Below are 22,787 nucleotides of genomic sequence, written 5' to 3' on the forward strand. Positions count from 1 at the left end.
GGCGTAGGCTGCAGCCCCTGTGGCAGTGGGTTGCCATGGGCTACCGTATGTAGCCAGCAGCCAGTGTGAGCGGCCAGCAGCTGCAGTGAAGAACAAAACAACAGCAACTTGTCTGTTCCCCTTCCCCCAATTCCCCAGCACTGTTCCCATCCCCCAATTCCCCAAAAATCTTTTTAAAAAAAAAGCAATATTTTAAATGTTTCAAATCAAAATCCACTATTATATAATGAGATATATTTTCACATTTTATAACAACCAAGGTTTTCAGTTCTTGTTATGATGGAATAGCTAATGTTGGAATACATTCCTGCTATAAACATCTATAAAAGCTGAACCAAACATAACAACAACAACAACAAAAAAAAACCAAAACCAACCCACTATTTACAGGCGTTGGACAACAACCAACATAGAGCTATGATCCTTGATAGAAGAGAATCAGATGAATCAGATGAATCAATCCTACATTCAAACTGGCTTTCTCCTTGAGGATATTTTCCAAATAATGGTATAGAGAAATAGAGCCCAAGAAAAAAGTGGTAGTCTTGCTAGGATGAGAAAATTAAAATTAATGTTTGGGACTGCTAAGGTGGCTGGGTTTTGGGGGCAAGTCGTTAGAGAGGAAAGAGTCAAAGAGAAAAAGCTACAAAAGTCTACATAAAAATCCCCCTCTGGATCTCAACTGCTTCCTAGGCTGGGCATGTGCAGGATTATACACCTAGAAGCCTAGGAAGGAAGAGCTGCTGGGAGGCTGTTAGCTAAACAAAGATTTCAGAAGTTGCAGTTCTAAAGAAATGAAATTCAGGCTCAATCAGAGGAGAGAGATTTTAATGAACATTCCAGGCATTTATTTCAGACCCTAGACAATCCATGCCCTACTAGGAATGAAAACAAACCTGAAACGGACCTACCTTAACAAAGCCTACAACTAAGCCTCCATAAGATCAAAGTGATCACTGGCAATTTATCTGTCTGCCAGAATAAAATGCAATACTATTTGGAGTAAGACAATAATCCAGAGCTTCTACAGTACGGTTGGCAAATCGTTCCTATAGAAAGCTAGAAAGTAATTATCTTTAGGCTTTAAGGGCCATAAATAGTCTCCATTGCTCATTCTCTAAGAAAAAGAAAAAAAAAACCCGTTAAAAATGTAAAAAACATTCTTAGCTCTTGGGCTATACAATACTTGGCCCATGGGCCATAGTTTACTTTCTACACTCTACACTCAATATCCATCATGTGACGCAAAACTAGTAGATATGTGAAGTACAGAAAGTGACTGATAATAAAGAGAAAAGGAATAAACAAAAAGAGACTTAGGAGTAATCTATATATTGGTCTTAGTATGAGAAGGCTTCAAAATAACCATGATTAACACACTAAAGACAATAGAAGCAAAACAGATAAAACAGATTAAAATATGAAATAATTCCAAAGACAATTAGAATCTATAAAAATGATCATACAGACATTCTAGAACTGGAAAACATAATGTGTGACATATACGAACTCCTTGGATGGGTTTAACAGCAGAATAAGCACAGCAAAAAAAAACAGAATTAACACAAAGACAGATTAATAGCTATTCAAAACACAGAAAGAAATTATAAACAAAAAATAGAACATATGTTAGAAATAACATGCAGTGAAACAGCGTAACATATATGTAACTGGAGTCTAGAAAGAGAGAACAGGAAATGGGTTAGAAGCAATATTTAAATCAGTAAAGGATAAGTTTTCAAACTTTATAACACATTAACCTACACATTCAAGAAGCTCATTGAATACCAAGCAGAATAAACACAAACACACACCCACACACACCCACATCTAGGTATATTATAGAAAAGTGACTAAAAAAAATCAAAGATGAAGAGAAAAACCTTAAAAACAAGGAAGAAAGGACACATCTCTTGTCCTTCAGGAGAACAACAAGAATGAAAGATGGGGCCAGCCGAGTGGCTCAGTTGGTTAAGAGTTAGCTTAGGGGTTGGCCGAGTGGCACGTTGGTTAAGAGTTGGCTTGGGAGTGCCAGCTCTGAGCAGCAGGACCCCAGTTCGGATCCCACATGAGGGCCAGTGATGCTGCGCCTTCTACAGCTAAGATGGTGAACAACAGCTTGACCTGGAGCTGGGCTGCCATGAGTCCGACGGCATAGGCTGCAGTGGAGCTGCAAGTGGGCTCCTGTAAGCTACTGTGAGTGGCCAGCAGCCAGCGTGAGCTGCCAAGAGCCGCTGTCCAGTGACTCGCAACCGATCTGCCTCACCTGGGAAGAGCACAATGATAATACCAACATGGGCCATTGAAGCAATGTCCTCCACAACTAGACTGAAGAACAAAAGGACAGCAACTTGTCTGTTTCCCTTCCCCAATTCCCCAATGCTGTTCCCCTCCCCTAATTTCCCAGTAAAATCTTTAAAAACAAACAAACACTGAACTATTGATTTAAAACAAAACAAAACAAAACAAAAAGAGTTAGCTTAAGAGCGCCAGCTCTGAGCCACAGAGTCACCAGTTCGATTCCCACATTGGCCAGTGATGCTGCGGACGAGCTGAGCTGCCGCTGAGCTGCCAACAGGCGGCAGGATGGTTCAGCTGGTGAGAGCACGTGCTCCTAACAAGGTTGCCTGTTCGAGATGGTGGGCTATGCCTGCCCACAACTAAGACTGAACTCCACACCTTGAGCTGAGCTACCACCAGGGTGGCTCAGGGGATAGAGCATGCGCTCTTAACAACAAGGCTACCCATTCGACTCCTGCATGGGATGGTGGCCACAACCACGTGCAACTAATTGAACATAGCACCTTGACCTGAGTGGCACAATTGGACTTGGAGCTGAGCTTGCTGCACCCTCCACAACTAAGATTGAAAGACAACAACTTGGCTGTTCCCCTCCCCCAATTCCCCAATTAAAAAAATCTAAAAAAAAGATGACTTCTCAAGAAAAACTATGAAAGCTAAAGAAATAGCATCTTTAAACTACTAACAGAAACAATACCAACACCAAATTCTATACCCAGAAAAAAACATCCTCCCAAAACATGAGTGAAGATATTTTTCAGACAAAAAACTGAAAGAATCTATCATTAACAGGCCCTATTTCAAAGGACAATAAACAAATTTCTTGGGAGGGGTGTGGGGATGAGAGAGAAGGGGAAGGGATTAGACAACATAAATTGGTAACTACAATAGTGGCACAGGGATATGAAAGACAGTTTGGGGAATATAATCAATAATGTTTAAATACTTTTTAGGGTGTCAGATGGGCACATGTCTTCTTAGGGAGACCACTTCATAGATGGTGTAGAGGCTTGACCACTGCACTGTACACCCGAAGCTGATGTTGAATAATACTGTATGTCAATTATAATTTAATATATATATAATCACAGGATGCAGAGTACAGTGTGGGGAGTGGAGTCAATGGAATTGTAATAGATATGTATGATATCAAGGATGGGGGCAGTGGATTGGGGGAGGGAGGCTGTCACTTTGTGATGGGTGAAAAGTTAACTATCGCATTGTTTTGTACACCTGAAACTAATAAAAAAATTAAAAAAAATTTCTTTAGGGTGAAGGGAAACAATTCTAGATGGAAGCATGGATATATAAGAAATGAATAGTCTAGTGACTGTTTACAGCAATAGTAACAATGTCTTGCAGGGTTTACAACAACATATGAAGGGGATGGTAAAGGTACATAACAACAATAGCAAAAAGTAGGAAGCAACTAAATGGATTTAAACTGCTTTAAGGCTTTTGCATTTTGGGAAAACATGGTAGAAGTACTAAATAAAGGTAGACCTTTGCAAGTCAGGACACATCTTATAATTTCTAAGGTAATTATTAAAAGTATGATATTAAAAGAGTAACCAAAAGGGTTAATAAAGGAGATAAAGTGGAGTAAGAAATGCAGAGGCACAGGGAATGCTTTTTGGTGAGGGAAGTATTCAGTGCCTTAATATGGTGATGGTGCTACAGATATATGCACATATAAATATTCATTGAGTTTTATACTGAAGATTCCTACACTATACTATATAACATGTATTATACATATTAAATAAACAAAAAAAAATCTGTAAATACTTTCCAGAATGGGGAGACTAAGTTGCAGAATCTTTCTAAATAGAATCTAACACATTTCTCAAAAATTTAATGGCTTACATCTACTTTCTGAAGTTTTTCCCAGAATGTATACTAGGCACTCAATACTTGTCATTAAATGAAGTATATGAATAACCACAATTTTATTTAATTTATTGTACCACTACCAAGATTTTAAAAAATACCTAATTCTTTAAAAATTAATACTTGACAATTGTTTCCTCTTTCCTTTTTAGGAATAAACTAGCATTTTTACATTTTCCACATGCAAGTATTTTTAATGAATATTGTGAGAAACAAACTGGGTTTTGGAAACAGTACAACAGTGCCTAGATGAAAATATTATATATACCTATAAAACAATTAGATGCTATTGTATAGAATTTTAATAATAATAATAATAATATTCTTCTAAAAAATATTTCTGGAACTAGAGACTAGATCAATTGAACCACAAGCAATAGAGCAAAGAAGAATCAACCTTTGTAAACTGCATAAAATGAGTCAGACAAATAAACAAGCACTTAACAAAAATTCTCATTTAATTCTAAGCATTCTAGGCAAGGCAAGTATTACTCTCTCTTAACAAAGGAAGAATCAGGAACACAGAAAGGTAGAGCAACTTGGTTAGAATTACAGAGCTAGTAAGTCTTCAAAATAAAGACTTAGAAATTCATCACTGGATAATTGCCTATGAAATCTTTCAAGAAAAGTAAATGTCATTATCAGTAACAGATTCACGCATGACAAATATGACCTAACAACTATACATGTCTGATGTAAACACGAGATTAAAGAATAAAATAAGAAATATGGTAAGCTTAATTGCACACAACTATAAATCTGATTGATAACAAGTTTTCTAGTAATACAGTTTAGGAAAAAAAACATTTTAAAATAGAGAAAGAAAATCCTTAAAAGCCTATCACATACTACAATATTTGAATTTTCAAAATTATTATATCTTCAGTGCAAAAAGACCAGTTTAACATCTGATTTTACTCAAAAAATCTTGGTAAATAGTAAATTCTCCTTCAAGGTAGATGTTGAAAATCAATCTGAGAGATGTCAAGATTAAATGAGGTAGACTGGGCACAAATATTTGCTTAAGACACACTAAAATAACAATGAAGGCAGTAATCAAAGCGGGTCCGCATAACAATAGCCCCCTCTGTGAGCGACAGACCCCTCTCACTTCCCACTTCCTACTACCAATGTCTGTACGAACTAGAGAATTACTCCTCTCTGATGAAAATGATCCAGTAAGACTCTGGATTTAGGCACATCAAGTACAGGTGATTAATTTTTACTGTGCTGAAAACAGAGACTTAATGGTTTTTAATGGAATTAAGAGAACAAATATCAGAAGTTTGAACTTCCCTATTAGTTTGCAGGCTATCACATACCAATCATTGCACTGGTTGCAAAATGCATAACTAGGGAGCCACTCACATCGATTAAAATATGCAGCACCTATACAGAAATACAAAGCAATTCAGACTTTGAATGACTTGGGTGCAAATACCTGGAGGAATAAATATACTATACATCCCAGTCAATTTCTCATGTTGTTCCTCTACGTTTTTTGATGACCTGAAGTAATGATACAGAAAGTTTCTGAAACCTTAGTGCTCCTCATTCTAGTAATAGTCAACTCTATTACAACTAATATTTGAATATATATTAAAATATATAAATATATAAAATATATATCTTCCTAAAAGAGTAATTAGATAGCACACTGATTACTACATTAAAAAATAAAACATACTTTTATTAACTAAAATACCCAAGAGAAAAAATGTTACTAGATGGGAAATACAGAAAATCCTTCTACAATATTTTGGAACAAATACAGAACTGGAAGTTAAAATGAAAACTAAAGTCACAGGACTCCCTCTCCTGGGTATATGCCCCCCAAAATCTGAAAACATTTATCCATGAAGATACATGTGCTCCAATGTTCATTGCAGCTTTATTTACAGTGGCCAAGACATGGAAACAACTAAAGTGTCCTTCGATAGATGATTGGATAAAGAAGTTGTGGCATATATACACAATGGACTACTACTCTACCATAAGAAAAGATGAAATAGTGCCATTTGTGACAAAATGGATGGATCCTGAGATTACTATGCTAAGCGAAATAAGTCACACAGAAAAAGTCGAGAACCATATGATTTCACTGATTGTGGGATATAAAACTGAAAGCAACAAAGGAACAAGACAAACAAAGACACAAAAAATCACAGACACAGACAACAGTTTACTGGTTACCAGAGAGTAAGGAGGGAGTGGGGTAGATGAGGGTAAAAGCGATCAAATACATGGTGATGGAAGGAGAACTGACTCCGGGTGGTGCACACACAATGTGATATATAGATGATATATTACAGAATTGCAGACTTGAAACGTAATTTTCCTAACAATTTACTAACCAACAAATTTTAATTGAAAAAAACAAAACTAAATATTAATATTAAATTAAAGCAAGAATTATTCAGTTTAAACACCCCCCAAAAAAATGTTTAATGAGTGAATAACAGGAAAAAAGCTTATTTTCTCATATGAAGTCTCTAATATGTGAGAGTTACCATCAACCAGAAATTTTTACAAAGCAGAATTACCTGCACTGAATATTATCTCTGCTTGGCAACCTATATTCCAACTATCTGTTAATAATTGACAAAATACAAAAAACTTAAAATTTTAACTTTTTGAAAAAGCACATTAGTTGGGTATGTTAGATAAAATCTTTGAAGGTACTACTCTGCAGCCCCTTTTCCAATGTGAAATGGCTTGGAATTTGGGATAAAAAAGATAAATTAGTGATCCTGCTAAGCAGTAATACATTTAGAAAATTTTAAGCTTAAAAACTGGTAAGACTAATATTGTATTTTTCCAGCCTTATTGAAATATAATTGACATATAGGATTGTGTAAGTTCAAGGTGTAAAACATTATGATCTGATACACAATATACAGTTGACCCTTGAACAATGCAGGAGTTAAGGGGCACCAACCCTTACCCAGTCAAAAATCCACATATAATTTTTGACTACCAAAACTCAGTCTTCCCTCGGTATCCGTGGGGATTCGTTCCAGGACTCTGTGCAGATACCAAAAAGCACGGACGCCCAAGTCTCACATAAAATGGCATAGAACAGCACACAAAATTGGCCCTCTGCAGCTGCAGATCAAAAATACTGTTTTGGATCCACAATTGGTTGACTCTGCAAAACCTGGGGATATGAAGGGTTGACGGTATACCGTATTCTGCCGTGTATAATGCGCGCCCGTGTATAATGCGTACCACGTTTTTGGCCCAAACTTTCAGGGGGAAAAAATCTTTCGTTTTTATTTTCCAAGGGATTTTTCAATAACTTTTGTAAAATTATCAGCTAGATTGCTAGCTCCCACCTAAAGTGTACGAAGAGAAATGTTGCGCTGTTCACCCTATGGTAATAAAGTCAGCATCGCCTATCTTATGTGGACAACAATACATCGAATCATTGGTCAAAATTACTTCCATTGAAAGTTCAACAAAACTGATTATTGTGTTCCAGGGTATTATTTTGCATAAGGATATTGTTATTGATTTCTAGAGTTACGCTTTTAACTCATAAGCAGAAATAAAAAAAATTAAAAACACTTATATAGATACGGAATCACTACTACCAATGTATAATGCACATCCTTATTTTTCCCCTCACAAATTTAGGCAAAAAAGTGATTATTATACATAGCAAAATATGGTATTTACTGAAAAAAAAAATACGCATATAAGTGGACCTGTGCAGTTCAAACCCGTGCTATTCAAGGGTAATTGTATATTGTGAAATGATTACCATAAGGTTAGTTAGCACATCCATCACCTCACATAATTACGTGTGTGTGTGTGTGTGTGTGTGTGTGTGTGTGTGTGTGGTGAGAACAGTTAAGATTTATACTCTTAGCAACTTTCAAGTATATAATATGGTGTTGTTGACTACAGTCACCATGCTGTACACTAGGTCCCCAGAACTTACTTACCTTATAACTGGAAGCTTATACCCTTTGACCAACTTCTCTCCATTTCCCCCACTCCTCAGGCCCTGGTAACCACCATTCTACTCTGTTTCTAGGATTCAGCTTTTTTAGATTCCACATGAGTAAAATCATACAGTATTTGTCTTTGTCTTACTTACCTCACTTAGCATAATGCCAAGGTCCATCCACGCTGTCACAAATGTTAGGATTTCTAAAGATCAATATTACTTAAATATTTCAAAGTATAAAAACATAGTAGTCTCCCCTTATCCGTGGGGAATACATTCCAAGACCCACTGAAACTATAGCTAATAACAAACTCTATATATACTGTTTTATCTTATACATACACCTATGATAAAGTTTAATTTATAAATTAGGCAAAGCAAAAAATTAACAATAGTAACTAATGATGAATTGGTTAGAACAATTGTAACAACACACTGCAGTAAAAGTTATGTGAGTGTGGTCTCTATCTCTCTCTCTCTCTCTCTCTCTCTCTCTCTCTCTCTCTCTAATAACTGACACGGCTACTAACGAACTGATAGGTGGGGAGCATCTACAGTGTGGAGATGCTGGACAAAGGGATGATTCACATACTGGGCAGGATGAAACAGGACGGTGAGAGATTTCATCACGCTACTCAGAATGGCATGCGATTTAAAACTTATGAATTGTTTATTTTTGAAATTTTCCATTTAATATTCTTAGACTGCAGTTGACCATGTGTAACTGAAACAGAGGAAAAGTAAAACCGTGGATAAGAGGGCACTACTGTACCCAGGGAACACAGCAGGAGACAGATAAAGGTGCTATCCTAGAGATGTGGAAATAAGGAGTGAGGAATTCCAGTCTAAATATGGACTATATATTAGATAGCATTATTTTCATAATGTTAAATTTTGAGGTATGATAATGGTGCTATGGTTATTTATGAGATTCTCAGGCTGCTGAAGTACTGACAGGTGAAATATACCAGTTTCAGAAATTTCAGAAAAACACACAGAAAGAAAAAGAAAGCAAATGTGCAAGATGTTAATACCAGATCAATCTAGGTAAAGGGTATATGGGGATTCATTATATTGTTTTTTTACCTTTTCTGCAGGCCTGAAATATTTTACATAAAAAAGAGAAATGCACCCTTGTATATATCAAGACATGTACAAGAATGTTCACCAGCAATATTATTGATAAGAGCCCAGAGTAGAAACAATCCAAATATACATCAACAGTAAAATGAACAAGTAAATGGTAATAAATAGACAAGTACATTATGATGTGTTCATATAACAGAGTACTGAACAGCAATGAAAATGAACTAACTACTGTTAACAAATCACATGGGTGAAACTCACAAATAATGTTAAGCAAATAAAGCTATGCATAAATAAGATGAACTAATATTTGTTGAATAAATATTTCAGAGAAGACTCAGATTAAGATCAGGGCTGTCATTTATCTTTGTTTAGCAAAAGTTTTATTCACAGACAGTACAAATAAGATTACAATGAAAACATATAAGTTATTTAGGAGAACAAATTCCTTTCAAGCACCGTCAAGCTCATTTATAAAAACTACCCACATACTACTGATCTGCTCCACTAATTAATCACAGTATACTGCTGGTTTGTCAACTTTTTTAAATATCCAATTTAAAACCTGTATCTGATCGTTACAAACCTGTACTACAAAGATTTTTCATCAAAAAAGGGTTTCAAACTGTAATACAATTAAACAATTTTAGTTTTAAAATATAACCTAAATCCAGATTTGTAACCAGAGATTATGTTTAAAAGAGAGACAGAGACATAAGAGACTTACATTAACTTTGAAAGCTTGTACAGTGTTATCCAGAAGAAGGATGTTGCAAACCACCTCTGTATGCTGTCTGTCTCGGGCCAACTCTGATGCTCGTACATTGTAGGTTCTGCCAGCAGGCAATCGGAAACGTGAGGTCATTACTGTCCACACAAGGTCTAAGTTGAAAAAAAAAAGCTCACTAAGTAAAAGAACAGTTCAAGATACAAAGTCATTTAAAACACAAAATTCTACTATGTATTTTTCAACTAACATTTAAATAAAAAGCACTTATAAATTTTCAAACAGCCAGATAAGAATTATAGGTATAAAAAAGATACTATATATATAATCATCTAAATAAAAATTACAGACTACCTGGAAGAGGGGTTTATTTTTTAACTATTCCACTGACAAAACAATATACAGGTTGTTTAGGAAGTCATATTCCAATTCAAAACATATAAATTTAGAAGTAGCCAAAAAGGGAGGAGGAGAATATCCTACCTCAGGAAGCTGGACATTACTCACTGATATAAAAACCACTGTAAAGTGGCAACAGGAGGGAAGATTACTTAACTCTGAAGGGCCCCTCCTCCTTTATTAAAGCTTAAGATTTGGGGGAAACATGGGAGTTTGTTTTTAAATAATACCATTCATTTTAACTAACTTCAAATTCTAATTCTAATAGGATTATTCTTATTATTCATAAGAACAAAAATAAGAACTTAAGGCTACAGATCTTTGCTTCTCAATTTGCAACCTAGGAGGGAAAAATATATTGCCTATAAAAGAACAAATATCACCAACATTTGATGTTAAAAGACAATGAAGATGTAGCTTCCAAGTCTGAAAGAAAATAACTTGAAACACCAAATTATATACCCCCAAAATTAGAATTCATGTGGCAGAATAAAACTAAAAACATTTCAGACATTCAAGGATTCAGTTTAAAATCCATAAAACTTCCCTCTTATAATTAGATAATGGAAACAAGCTACACTAAAAACAAACACAAGTATATAAAATTTTAAAATATGAATAAGCAATAAATAGATATTTGAATGAGCAAGCAAAAATAAAAAGAAACAGCAGTTAAAATTGGTGGTATTCAGTAACTGCAGGTGACATCATGGACTGTTCCTGTCAAAAGGATTAAAGCTAAAAGTAAAAGTCAATGTTACATAAGTATACAAATTGTATAGAGGAAAAGAGCTTTAGCATTTTGACAGGAAGACTGGCCAAGTAAGGTACACCAACTAAAAGATAGTGATTGGTGGTTTCTGATTCCATATGTAAGGAGCTTGGAAGTTCCACTCCATCCTAACAAGCAAAAAGCAGAACAAACTGGAAAATCAGCAACTCTTCTTTGATCCATAAGAGAGAGGACACAGGGCAAAATGCTGTCCCCAAGACTGGACAGACAAGCAATTATGTAGAGTTGCAGCTTACTGGAGTATAGACCCACAAGCAGAAACCACTACAGGAGCCAGCGCATGAGTAGGAAAACCTGAACTACAACCGATGAATTGCTGGAGGCTCAAAGCAGACAATTCTGAGAGTTAAAAACTCTAGGGGACCCAGTCATAGCAGGGCTGTACGTCCAGGAGCTCAACTAGATTCCCACAATAAATGTCAGAGAAAAACACACTTGGGCTTCCTGCAGGTTGGGTGGGGTAGAGTGGCCATTATGAAATACACCAGAGCACTCTATTCTTAACAAGGCCTACCCTCTTTAACCAGAGCCTAACTGATCTGCCACAAGGAAAATACCCAACTCCAGCTGAATCCAGCCTTCCAGTGGGAGAAGGGAAATACCCAACTCCAGTCCACTCTAGCCATCCTGACCCACCTACGGCGAGAGAAAAAACTGAGAAACACTTGTGAAGTGCACAGCCCAGAGGCCTAAGCTCACTAAAACACTGAGAGCTAGTCATAGCGCTAAAGAACGCTTCCCCTACCCCTACATTACTAAGGGCTTATTTATAGCAGTCCCTGTTAGCCGGATATCATGTCTGCATATCAAGGAATATTTACAAGGCATACCAAAAGGATAAAAACACATTGTGAAGCGAGAACAAGCATCAGAACCAGACATGGGAGGGATGTTGGAATGATCAGACAGGGAATTTAAAACACCTATGATGAATATGCTACAGGCTCTAATGGATAAGGTAGACAGTACACATTTACAGATGGGCAATGTAAGCATACAGATGGAAATCCTAAGAATGAACCAAAAAGAAACGCTACAGGTATAAAACACAACAGATAGGAAGAATATCTTTTATGGGCTTATTAGTACACTAGACACAGCAGAGAAAGGATCTCTGAGCTACAGAATATATCAATAGAATCCTCAAAAAGTGAAAAGCAAAAAGAGCAAGACTAGAAAAAAAAACACATAACAGAATATCCAAAAACTGTGGGACAACTACAAAAGGTCTGACATACACGAATGGGAATACCAGAAGAGAAAAAAGAACAGAAAAAATATATGAAACAATAATGACTGAGAATTTCCCCATATTAATGCCAAACATCAACCCACAGATCCTGGAAGCTCAGAGAACACCAAGGAAAAATGCCACAAAAAAAAAACCCAAAACAAAAAACACAAACAAACCAAACAAAAAACATACATCTAGGCCTATCATTTTAAAATGAAAATCAAAAATAAAGAAAAAATCCTGAAAAAAACACTTTACCTATAGAGGAACAAATACAAGAATTATATCTAACTTCTTAACCATGCAAGCAAGAAGAGAGTGAAGTCCGAAGTTATCCAGGAGATGGCCTATGTGGGCAACTCCTCCTATGGGCAAGAGTACTGCTCTTCTGCCGTCACATGTGAGCCCTCAGGCACGGGGTAGCTGCCTTGATTCTGCCCCTGGCATTTGCCAGGCTCTAGTGGGAACAGGTCCTCAGGACTTCACAGGTACGGTTGCCAGCTGTGTGTTCCTGGTCCTCTGGGCACACAGTATGGTACCCTCATGTTTGGACATTTTTCCCAGGCTCTAGTGGAGTGGTTGTCAATGTTTACAAAGGGGCAAGAGTGAGTGTCTTATGATCTCTGGCCTCAGCTCTCTGTTTTTGCTAAATGCCTTTTTTTTCTTTTTAATATTTTATTGGGGAATTGGGGGAGGGGAACAGACAACTTGCTGTCCTTTTGTTCTTCACTCTAGTTGTGGAGGACATCGCCTCACTGGCCCATGTTGATATTATCATTGCGCTCTTCCCGGGTGAGGCAGATTTGTCGCCAGCCTCTGGACGGCCGCTCACGGTGGCTCTTGGCACCTCACACCGGCTGCTGGCCGCTCATGCCAGCTGCTGGCCACACACAGTAGCTCATGGCAGCCCACTCAGCCGGCCCGCTAAATGAATTCTTATTACCTACATGGTTGCGACATGAGTCCTGGGAATTATTTATTCAGGATCCAGTCTCCTATGTAGATTTTGGGTTTTGGCTGGGTGAAGGGAGCAGGAGACTCTAGAAGTGGAGCTAGCTCCCTGGAGGGACACTGTATATATGCAAATAAATTGAGAAATCTTAAAAAAAAAAAAAAGAAGAGAGTGAAGTGTAATATTTAAAATGTTGAGAGAGGGCTGGCTGAGTGGCGCGTTGGTTAGGAGTTGGCTTGGGACCGCCAGCTCTGAGCAGCAGGGCCCCAGTTCAGATCCCACATTAGGGTCAGTGACGCTGTGCCCTCTACAGCTAAGATGGTAAACAACAGCTCGACCTGGAGCTGGGCTGCCGTGAGTCGCCAGCAATGGCGTAGGCTGCAGTGGAGCTGCAGTGGGCTGCCGTAAGTTACCGTGAGCTGCCAAGAGCCTCCGTGAGCGGCTGTCCAGTGACCAGTGACCGACTGCCTCACCCAGGAAGAGCGCAATGATAATACCAACATGGGCCAGTGAAGCGACATCCTCCACAAGTAGACTGAAGAACAAAAGGACAGCAACTTGTCTGTTCCCCTTCTCGGATTCCCCAATGCTGTTCCCCTCCCCCAATTCCCCAATAAAATAAAATAAAATAATAAATGAATAAAATAAAATGTTGAGAGAAAACCAACTTAGAATTCTGCATCCTGCAAAACTATTTTTCAAAAGAGAGAGAAATACTTTCTCAGAGAGAGAATTTGTTGCCAGCAGACTTGCCTTATATGTTAAAAGAAGTTCTAGAGAAGGAAAAAAATATAGGTCAAAAGTCACATCTACATAAAGTAAGGAAGAGCATCAAAGAAAAAACAAGTGAAAGTAAATTAAACACTTTTTAATATTCTCAATTGATTGAACACTTACAATACCCTCTACTTGAGTGTGGGAAGGACTTAAGGAATTTGATGGGATTATTCTTCCATGATTAGGTGAAGGCTGAAAGGGATTTGCAAATGTGATTAAAGTCCCCAATCAGCTGAGTTAATCAAGGATTGCATTGGTGGGCCTGACTTAATCAGGTGAAAGCTCTTAAAAGAAAGACTGGGACCTTCCTGAAGTGAAAAGAAATTCTGCTGCTGGTTTTAAGAACTGATCTGCCTTGTGATGGGACCTTTGGCAGGGCCATGTGGCAAGGAACAGCAGGGGCCTCTAGGAACTGAGAGCCAGCAAGGAACTAAAGACCTTGGCCCCACAGGTGACTGTATTTGTTATCAATTATACAAACTAGGAAGAGAACCCAAAGCTCATGCATATTTTAACTTTGTGAGATCCAACCAAGCTGTGCCCATACTCCTGACCCACAGATACCATAAGAAAATAAATGTGTGTTGTTTTACTCTGCTAAATCTGTGGTAATTCATTACATGACAGAAAACTAATGCATCTTTCACAGTGGTACTATTCAACCAACAAGCATTCACAAGAGAAAGAAAGAAAATATATAAGGAATGAAGCAATATTCATGACGATCTCTGTGCCCATTCCATCCCTGCCTGTGATGGATGTATACTTCCCTTCTCCCCATCCCTGCCTTCCCTTCACCAGGGTTAAGGGTCTAGCCCAGGGTTTGGCAAACTTTTGAGATGGAACGTACCCAAAGAGCAGCATGTGGCTCACAAGCCGCAGTTTGCCCACCCTGGTCTAGCCAAAGAAAGTGACCAAAGACATAAGGAAATACAGTGGTAAGAAAAGAATCAGCAACTTAGTCTTAACAGTAGGGGGAGCTACCTAAACAGGAAAATTGGTCAATATTACAAAGGTATCCCCAAGTCAAAGCTCGGTACAGGAATGATAAGATCAAAAGAAATCAATGTATTTTGCCAACATTAGCCTTTTCCATTTACTAGCACACTTATTACTTTTGAAATTCACCCTTACACTTAAAGACTTCAAACTGAAAGCATAAGTGAATTGTCTAATCCGCTCTTGAGATTTCCCCAAAAATTAACATAATATTTTTAGTTAGCAAGATACCAAATATATTCACCCTCCTTGCCACATTTACTTTCAATTCATAAAGCAATAATTCTGTTTGATTTCAGGAGAATTTTACTACGTGAAAATTCTGATTTTGTGAGAGAATATACTAAATCTTCATGATGTTTTAGAAAGGGAAAAGGCAAATAAAATTCTTCATCACATCTTTCTTTTCTCATCGGAAAGGTGTTTCAGTAATACACACACACACACACACACACACACACACACACACACACAAATAAACACACACACAAATAAAATTACTGTCCGTGGAAAACAGCCCATCTTTTTTTAAGGGAAGAACACAAATTGTGATCTATAAAAATGTTCATTCCTTTAAAGATACTCAATGTACTAATAAAATCTTAAATATTCAAAAGTTCTAAAATTATAAAATTTTTATGTCTACAGATATTAAAAATTTATACATATTATGTTAAATAAAGGGACTTGAACATATGGTGATATTGAAACTATAAAAATTATGAACAAATACAGTACGAGACAGAAAAGCACTTGGGCAAAGTCACAGTGACTGGCGAATAAAATTCTGGGATAAAACTGTTTCATATTTAGAATCCTATTAATGTTAAGACAATGTTTTCTGTGTAGTAAAAATAAGCACATTCTTTCTCTCTTTTTTTTTAATTATTAGCTTCAGGTGTACAGAACAATGCAATAGTTATCCTTTACACCCCTCACCAAGTAACAACCCTCCTCTCCTTTCTGACTCTCTTTTAACTTCAAAGGTCAAAATGGCAAACAGTTTATTTTTCAATACTACCATAAATACAGATTATAGGGTTTAGGCCGTCACAAAAAGAGACAAATAACATGACTATAGCAGTACCAAGAAAGCACAAGAAAGACAGAATGAGAGGCAGAGAATGAAACCAGGGGACAGGAAGATCCTCCTTGAGCTGATAAAACACATCTGTGGAAAACACAGTTAATGTCATACTTAATGTTTTTAATAACTGAATGCTTTCCACCTAATATCAGGAACAAAACACGGATGTCCATCCACTCTCATCCCTTCTACTCAGAACTGAACTGGAGGTGTGAATCAGGGCAATTAGGCAAGAAAAAGAAATACAAGTCACTGAGATTAGACAGGAAGAAGGAAAACTATCAATATTTACAGATGATATACTATCTACATAGAGAACATGAGGGAATCCAGAAAAAAAGAATTGTACTAGAACTAATAAGTGATTTTAGCAAGGCAAAAAAGAACAGTATGTAAAAACTAACTGTATTTCTATAAACTAGCAACAATCAGGAATAACTTTAAAATAACGTTATAATAGTATTAAACTGAAAACTTAAAAACACCGCTTAGAGAAATTAAAGGAGAAAAAATAAATGAGATATAATGTGTTTATATGTTGGATAATCTGTAGATTCAATGCAATCTTAAGAAAAAGCATAGCAGGCTTTCCTGTAGAAATTGACAAACTGATTCTAAAGTTCACATGAAAATGAGGACTCGAACAGAAAATAGTTTTAAAAAACTCTGAGAAAGAAAGACAAAGTAGGGAACTAAACTTACTTCAAGACTTACTATAAAGCTACAGAAACCAAGACAGTGCTGTATTGGCATCAAGATAGAGCAATGGAACAAAATAGAGTCCAGAATGAGACTTACACATATACGGACAACTACATTTTGACAAAGATATAAAGGCAATTCAGTCATTTCAACAGATGGCTGAAAACAACTGGATAACCATATGCAAAAAAATATTAACTTTAATCCTTCCTTGCACCATATGGAAAAATTCAAAATTGATCATAGATCCTGCACTGTCCTATACAGTAGCCATGCCACATGGGACAACTGAACACCTGAAATGTGACTTATATGACTAACAAATTTTTTAATTTATTGGGGTAATATTGATTAATTATATTATATACGTTTCAAGTGTACAATTCTATAATGCATCATTTGTATACTGCATTGTGTGCTCACCACCCAGAGTCTAGTCTCCTTTTGTCACCATATATTTGACCCCCTTTACCTTCTTCATCTTCCTCCTACCCCTTGTCCCCTTTGATAACCACCATACTGTTATCTGTGTCTATGAGTTTGTTTCTAACAAAATTTTTAAATCAAGTTAAACTTAAATGGCCACATTTGGGAAGGGGTTGACCTATTGGGCAGTGTAGGACTACATGATCTCTAAATTCCCTTCTAGTTCTCAAATTAAATCATTTCTAATTTCCAGCATTTAAAAAAACTCCTTTCTCCCTAAAATGGAATAAACAAACAAATTATAAATCAAATACATTAACAACCACACAGAAAAAAAAAATAATCCTAGTAAATGTTGAACACAGGATTCTTGACTAGGGCTGACAAACTTTTTCTGTAAGGAGCCAAACAGATAATATTTTAGGTGTTACAGGCCATACAATCTGTCACAACTACCCAATTCTACCTTTGTAGCATGAAAGCAGCCATAAACAATATGCAAATGAACAAGCATGGCTGTGTTTCAATAAAACTATAGATAATGAAATTCAAATTTCATATAATTTTCATAATTTCATGTTATGAAATACTATTTTTCAAACATTAAAAAATGTAAAAGTTAGTCTTAGTTCATGGGCCATATAAAAACAAGTGGCAGGTCACATATGACTACAAGATCAGTTTGCTGACACCTGCTCATGACTATACAACCACAGCAAGATTCAGTCTGAGGATAAATCCAAAGAAATGTTTAAAAAAAAACCAAAAAAACCCCTGAAACCTTCCTTAGTAGTTTGTTGTCAGTGGTGGTCTTGATGCAGCATTCTGCAACTATTTTGCATGTATTATATGACTGAATAAATGAATAAATACATTAATGTTGTTGGGAACCAGGGTCTCACTATAGGAGACAGGAGGAGAGAGAACGGTATGGGGGAAGGTTGTAATGTTAAGATTGGAATTAGAGATACTGAAATAATCTCATTTAAAAAAAAATGTATTTGTGGGCCGGCCAAGTGGCGCATTGGTTAAGAGCTGGCCTGGGATGCCAGAGGGCCCTGGTTCGGATCCCACATATGAGGGCCAGTGACACTGCCCTCTACAGCTAAGATGCTGAACAACAGCTCAACATGGAGCTGGGCTGCCGTGAGTCGCTGGTGACGGCGTAGGCTGCAGCCCCTACTGCAGTTGGCTGCCATGGGCTACCGTGTGCAGCCAGCAGCCAGCGTGAGCGGCCAGCAGCCGCCGTGAGCGGCTGTCCAGAAGCCGGCGAGTGATCTGCCTCGCCAGGGAAGAGCGCAATGATGGTGCCAACTTGGGCCAGTGAAGCAACGTCCTCCACAACTAGACTGAAGAGCAAAACGACAGCAACTTGTCTGTTCCCCTTCCCCCAATTCCCCAGCACTGTTCCCATCCCCCAACTCCCCAATAAAAATCTTTTAAAAAAAAGTCTTTATCCTGCTTCTAAAAAAAAAAAAAAATGTATTTGCTATTTCTGTCCACTGCTAGGACCTAGAAGCAAAACTCCAGTAACACTGAACATACCTAATGCCCTACATACTATTTCACACTAAAAGGAATCAGAACTCCTTGCGAGAAGTGGCTGATTCCAGATCTGGGGCAAGGAAAATGCAAGGTCAGGCTAAATATCTTGTGCCAGTAAGTAAAGAGGTCTTCAAAATCTGATGGGAACAGGTCACAGAACATGAGAGGCAGTTTAAAAGGGCGCCCACAAGCCAAATGAGACAATTTAAGTTTCAAAAGAAGTAATAACAAGAATATGTACTACTCTGAATAAAAAAGAAGCCATGGGTCTAACCTGACACTAATTTTAAGTGAGGGAGAGAAATAACTCTTCTTTGTAGAATGTCAAATGATAAATGCAGAAGGAATAACAGAAACAGAAAATTACCATTTTACAACTACCATAACTGATTCAGGCAAGAATGATCAATAAATGCTAAAATCACTGGAGGAAAGTTTGTTTGGGAACAAGATACACATGTAATCTGAAAATATCATCCCACAAATTACTTATTAATTATAAAGGGGAAAAGGTACCTTTACAATGGAGAAATGAGTCAAATTCTACCTTAACCAATGATCATATTTCATATCACCAAAATTAATTGTTATACACTGAGAACACAAAACCTATATAATGTTCCTGCCAAAAATGTTTAACCTGAATCTAATTATGAAAAAAAAATTAAATTAAAATAATCAGATAAATCCAAATGGAGGGACATTCTACAAAACAACTGGCCTGGGTCCTTTAAAATTGTGAGGAGGATGAGGAAGAAGCGGGGAGAAGAAGGAGATGTAGAAAAAGCTTAGGAAAGTGATACAGATTAGAGACATAACAACCAAATGTAATATGTAGTTCCTTATCCAATCATGGATCAGGAAAAACAAGCATAAAGGACTTGATTAGACACTTGGAGAAATGTGAATATGGACTGTATATATCAGGTTAAAGTATAGTGCCAATGCTCAATGTCCTGGGTGTGATCTTATCACAAGGTTATACAGAAGAATGTGTTTAATTCCTAGAAGATGAATGTTTGCATGCAGAAGCATTTAGGAGTAAAGTATTATGATCATGTCTGCAGTCTTCAAATAGTTCAAAAAAATCTTAAAGTATATACACAGAGAGAGATAAAGCAAAACAGCAAAATGTTAGTTAGCAATTGGTGAATCTATACAAAAGGTACTTGGGTGTTCAATATACTATTCTTGCTACTTTACCATAGGTTTGAAATTTTTCAAAATAAAATGTGGGGAGTAAAGAGTAAGAAAAAAACATTCCTTTCAAATTCTGTTTTTACACTTAACAAAAGCAGATACAATAAAACCTTTATTATCCAAAATTATCAAGCAATTAACCACTCCCACCAAAAAGTTTTCTGGACAGTTGACAATCTTTTACACTTATTTTAAATGGAATGTTCTCCAATGAACCATCCTCTTTGCTATAATCTTAATTTATTATACAATGCTTCGGATGTAACTATAAACTAAAATGCTGGTAGTATAAGATACTGGACTGAATAATTTAGCTTGTTGCTATAATACTACAGTATTCAATGAAGGCTCCCTCAATCCTTCTAAACTGAAGTTAGCAATATAAAAACTGAATGGCCCAGATTCTCTCAAGGCAGTGTTATCAAAGCTACGAGCTACAAAACTGATAATCTGTAGAAGAAAAAAATATTAAATGTAGCAATGGTTTTGCTCTAAAATTTCTCTCTACATTTAATATATCAAATATATATATATATATATATATATATATATCGTAGTTACTATGCAATAACTTATACAAGAAGCTTCTTAAAGAAACGGTATATGCTACAACAAGAAAGCATCCTAGATAATCATGTGCAAATAAATTAACTGAGACATGAATGCATAGTACTGGACCTGCACGTTGATTCACTGACGTACAGGCAGCATTTTCCAAATGTCTTTGTATGTCCTCCAGTCAACTGTTGCTGACCTGTTAAGAATACTGAATTTTAATGTCAAAATAAATTTGATCTTCATTGTCAACTATATATTTAAACACAGGAATCTAATTTGAACCACTTCTTGCATCAAATTTATTTACCTGAGGCTTCTCATTTATTTGCTAATCTTTTACATCTCATTACATCCTATTTATACATTATATTACTTGAAATACGGGGGGTGTGGGTGGGGGGGTGAGAGAAAGAAAGAGAGAGAAAGAGAGAAAGAGAGAAAGAGAGAGAGAGAGAGAGAGAGAGAGAGAGAGAGAGAGATGCAGACACCTAGAGTGCCCGAATCCTGTGCCTTCAATACCCTATTTATAATGTAGCAACAGCTTCTGGTGGCTAGATACAGCACTAGATGCTAGAGATATAAATTTGTATACATCTAGATCTCTGCCCTCAAGGAGCTCACAGTCTAGCTGTAAAAAGAGACTTTAAATAATTCAGTGAAATAATATACTAAAAAGACAAACAAATTGTTCTAGTGAGTCAAAGAACTATACTGTCTCTGTCTATAGCTCATTACCTAAACATAGGAAACAACTTCAGCAGCCACTGGTGCTTTCCCACTATCTCCCCTACCTCACTTTCTAAATTTCTGTTCTTTAGTCTCCTCCACATTCCAACAATAAAGTCGATCTTTCACAAGCACCATCAGCCAATGAAAATATTCTGTTTTTCCTTGTCTAAAGAAGGCCATCCATGTAGTAGGTAGTCTGTGTGGTATCATCTGTCGGGGCTTTGGTGCTCCTTTCTTCTTCAGCAAAAATTATTTTCTTATTAGGGAATTCATGTAGCGCATTTTTTACATTAAAAAAAATGCTGGTCTCTAGAGATTTTGTTCCTTTAGAAAGCAACAGTCTCATATAAGCAGTTTTCTTTGTAACTGAACACAAACAATAGACTTTAAGTACCTAAATGTTTAATGAAATGTTTCAATCTGCAGGTTGAGACTCGCTATAAAATCAGTTTAGTGGGTCAAAACCAACATTTTTTAAACAAAATAGAATAAAAGCTATCAAGAGCATGGTGTAAAAAGTACCTCTAATGTAAAGCCTACATAGTGGGAAAGCCACTGACTTCATATCTGCTCATAATACCATCCAATCCTATCACCTCATATATGTTTTCATGAGTCCTTATGTCTGTTGAAAAGAACTGATTATGATTCTTTCACAAATAAAGTTAGATTAAAAGAAGAGAAGGGGCTCTGCAAAGGGGCCAAAAGTATAACATAAATTATTAGTATACAAGGGAGGTAATGCTGCTTAACAATAGTTAAGACAATCAGCTCAGGAATCAGGCTGTTTTACAGTTCAATCCTTACTACCTTTATGACTTTGGATCATTACTAAACCACTCTGTGCCTCAGTTTCCTTATCTATAAAATGAGTTGCTATAAGGATTAAATGAGATAATACATAAGAAGTCCTTAGCACAGTGCCTGACCCTTAAAAGTAATGAGTAAGTGTTAGCCATCATCATCATCATTATTGAGCACTAGCTCTCTAAACATTCAAAACTGACTTTAGGAAAAATTTGGAACTACATATTATGTTTTTATTACAATATTCTAGTTACACCAGAATTAGAACAGAGTACTAATTTTTTTTTTCAGAGTACTAATTATTAAAAGCCTCAGAAATCGGAGAATGTCCAAGAAATACCAGTAATCCAGTCGGGTGGAAAAAAATTCATGCAAACAGCAACAATTAAAGTTGGAAAAATATTTGGAACTGTACTGTGGAGGAGTTTGCACTAATTTGGGCAAAGTTCAGGGGTCAGCAACTATGGCCCACAGGTCAAATCTGCTCACTGTCTTTTTGGGCCATGAGTTAAAAATGATTTTTACAGATGAACATTCACAACTGACCTGATAGGAAACACTAACTTTGAACCCCACTTAAATGAAACGTTATCTCAAAAAACAAAAAAACAAAAAACACAACA

At 36.7% G+C, this 22,787-nt stretch overlaps 1 protein-coding gene across 1 annotated transcript in view; it reads right to left on the reverse strand.

Moving 5' to 3' along the window:
• The window catches only part of PTPN4 (protein tyrosine phosphatase non-receptor type 4), a 195,059-nt gene that overhangs the window by 154,998 nt on the left and 17,274 nt on the right, over window positions 1-22,787 (reverse strand). The window contains exons 2-3 of the mRNA XM_019668705.1: window positions 20,749-20,824; window positions 9,957-10,111 (exon numbers count right to left, since the gene is read on the reverse strand). Coding sequence (XP_019524250.1) covers window positions 9,957-10,094 — 138 coding nt within the window. The 5' untranslated portion in view covers window positions 10,095-10,111; window positions 20,749-20,824. The remainder of the gene's footprint in view (window positions 1-9,956; window positions 10,112-20,748; window positions 20,825-22,787) is intronic.

The sequence above is a fragment of the Hipposideros armiger genome, unplaced genomic scaffold (genome assembly GCF_001890085.2).
Source record: "Hipposideros armiger isolate ML-2016 unplaced genomic scaffold, ASM189008v1 scaffold_533, whole genome shotgun sequence".
Classification (NCBI taxonomy): Eukaryota; Metazoa; Chordata; class Mammalia; order Chiroptera; family Hipposideridae; genus Hipposideros; species Hipposideros armiger.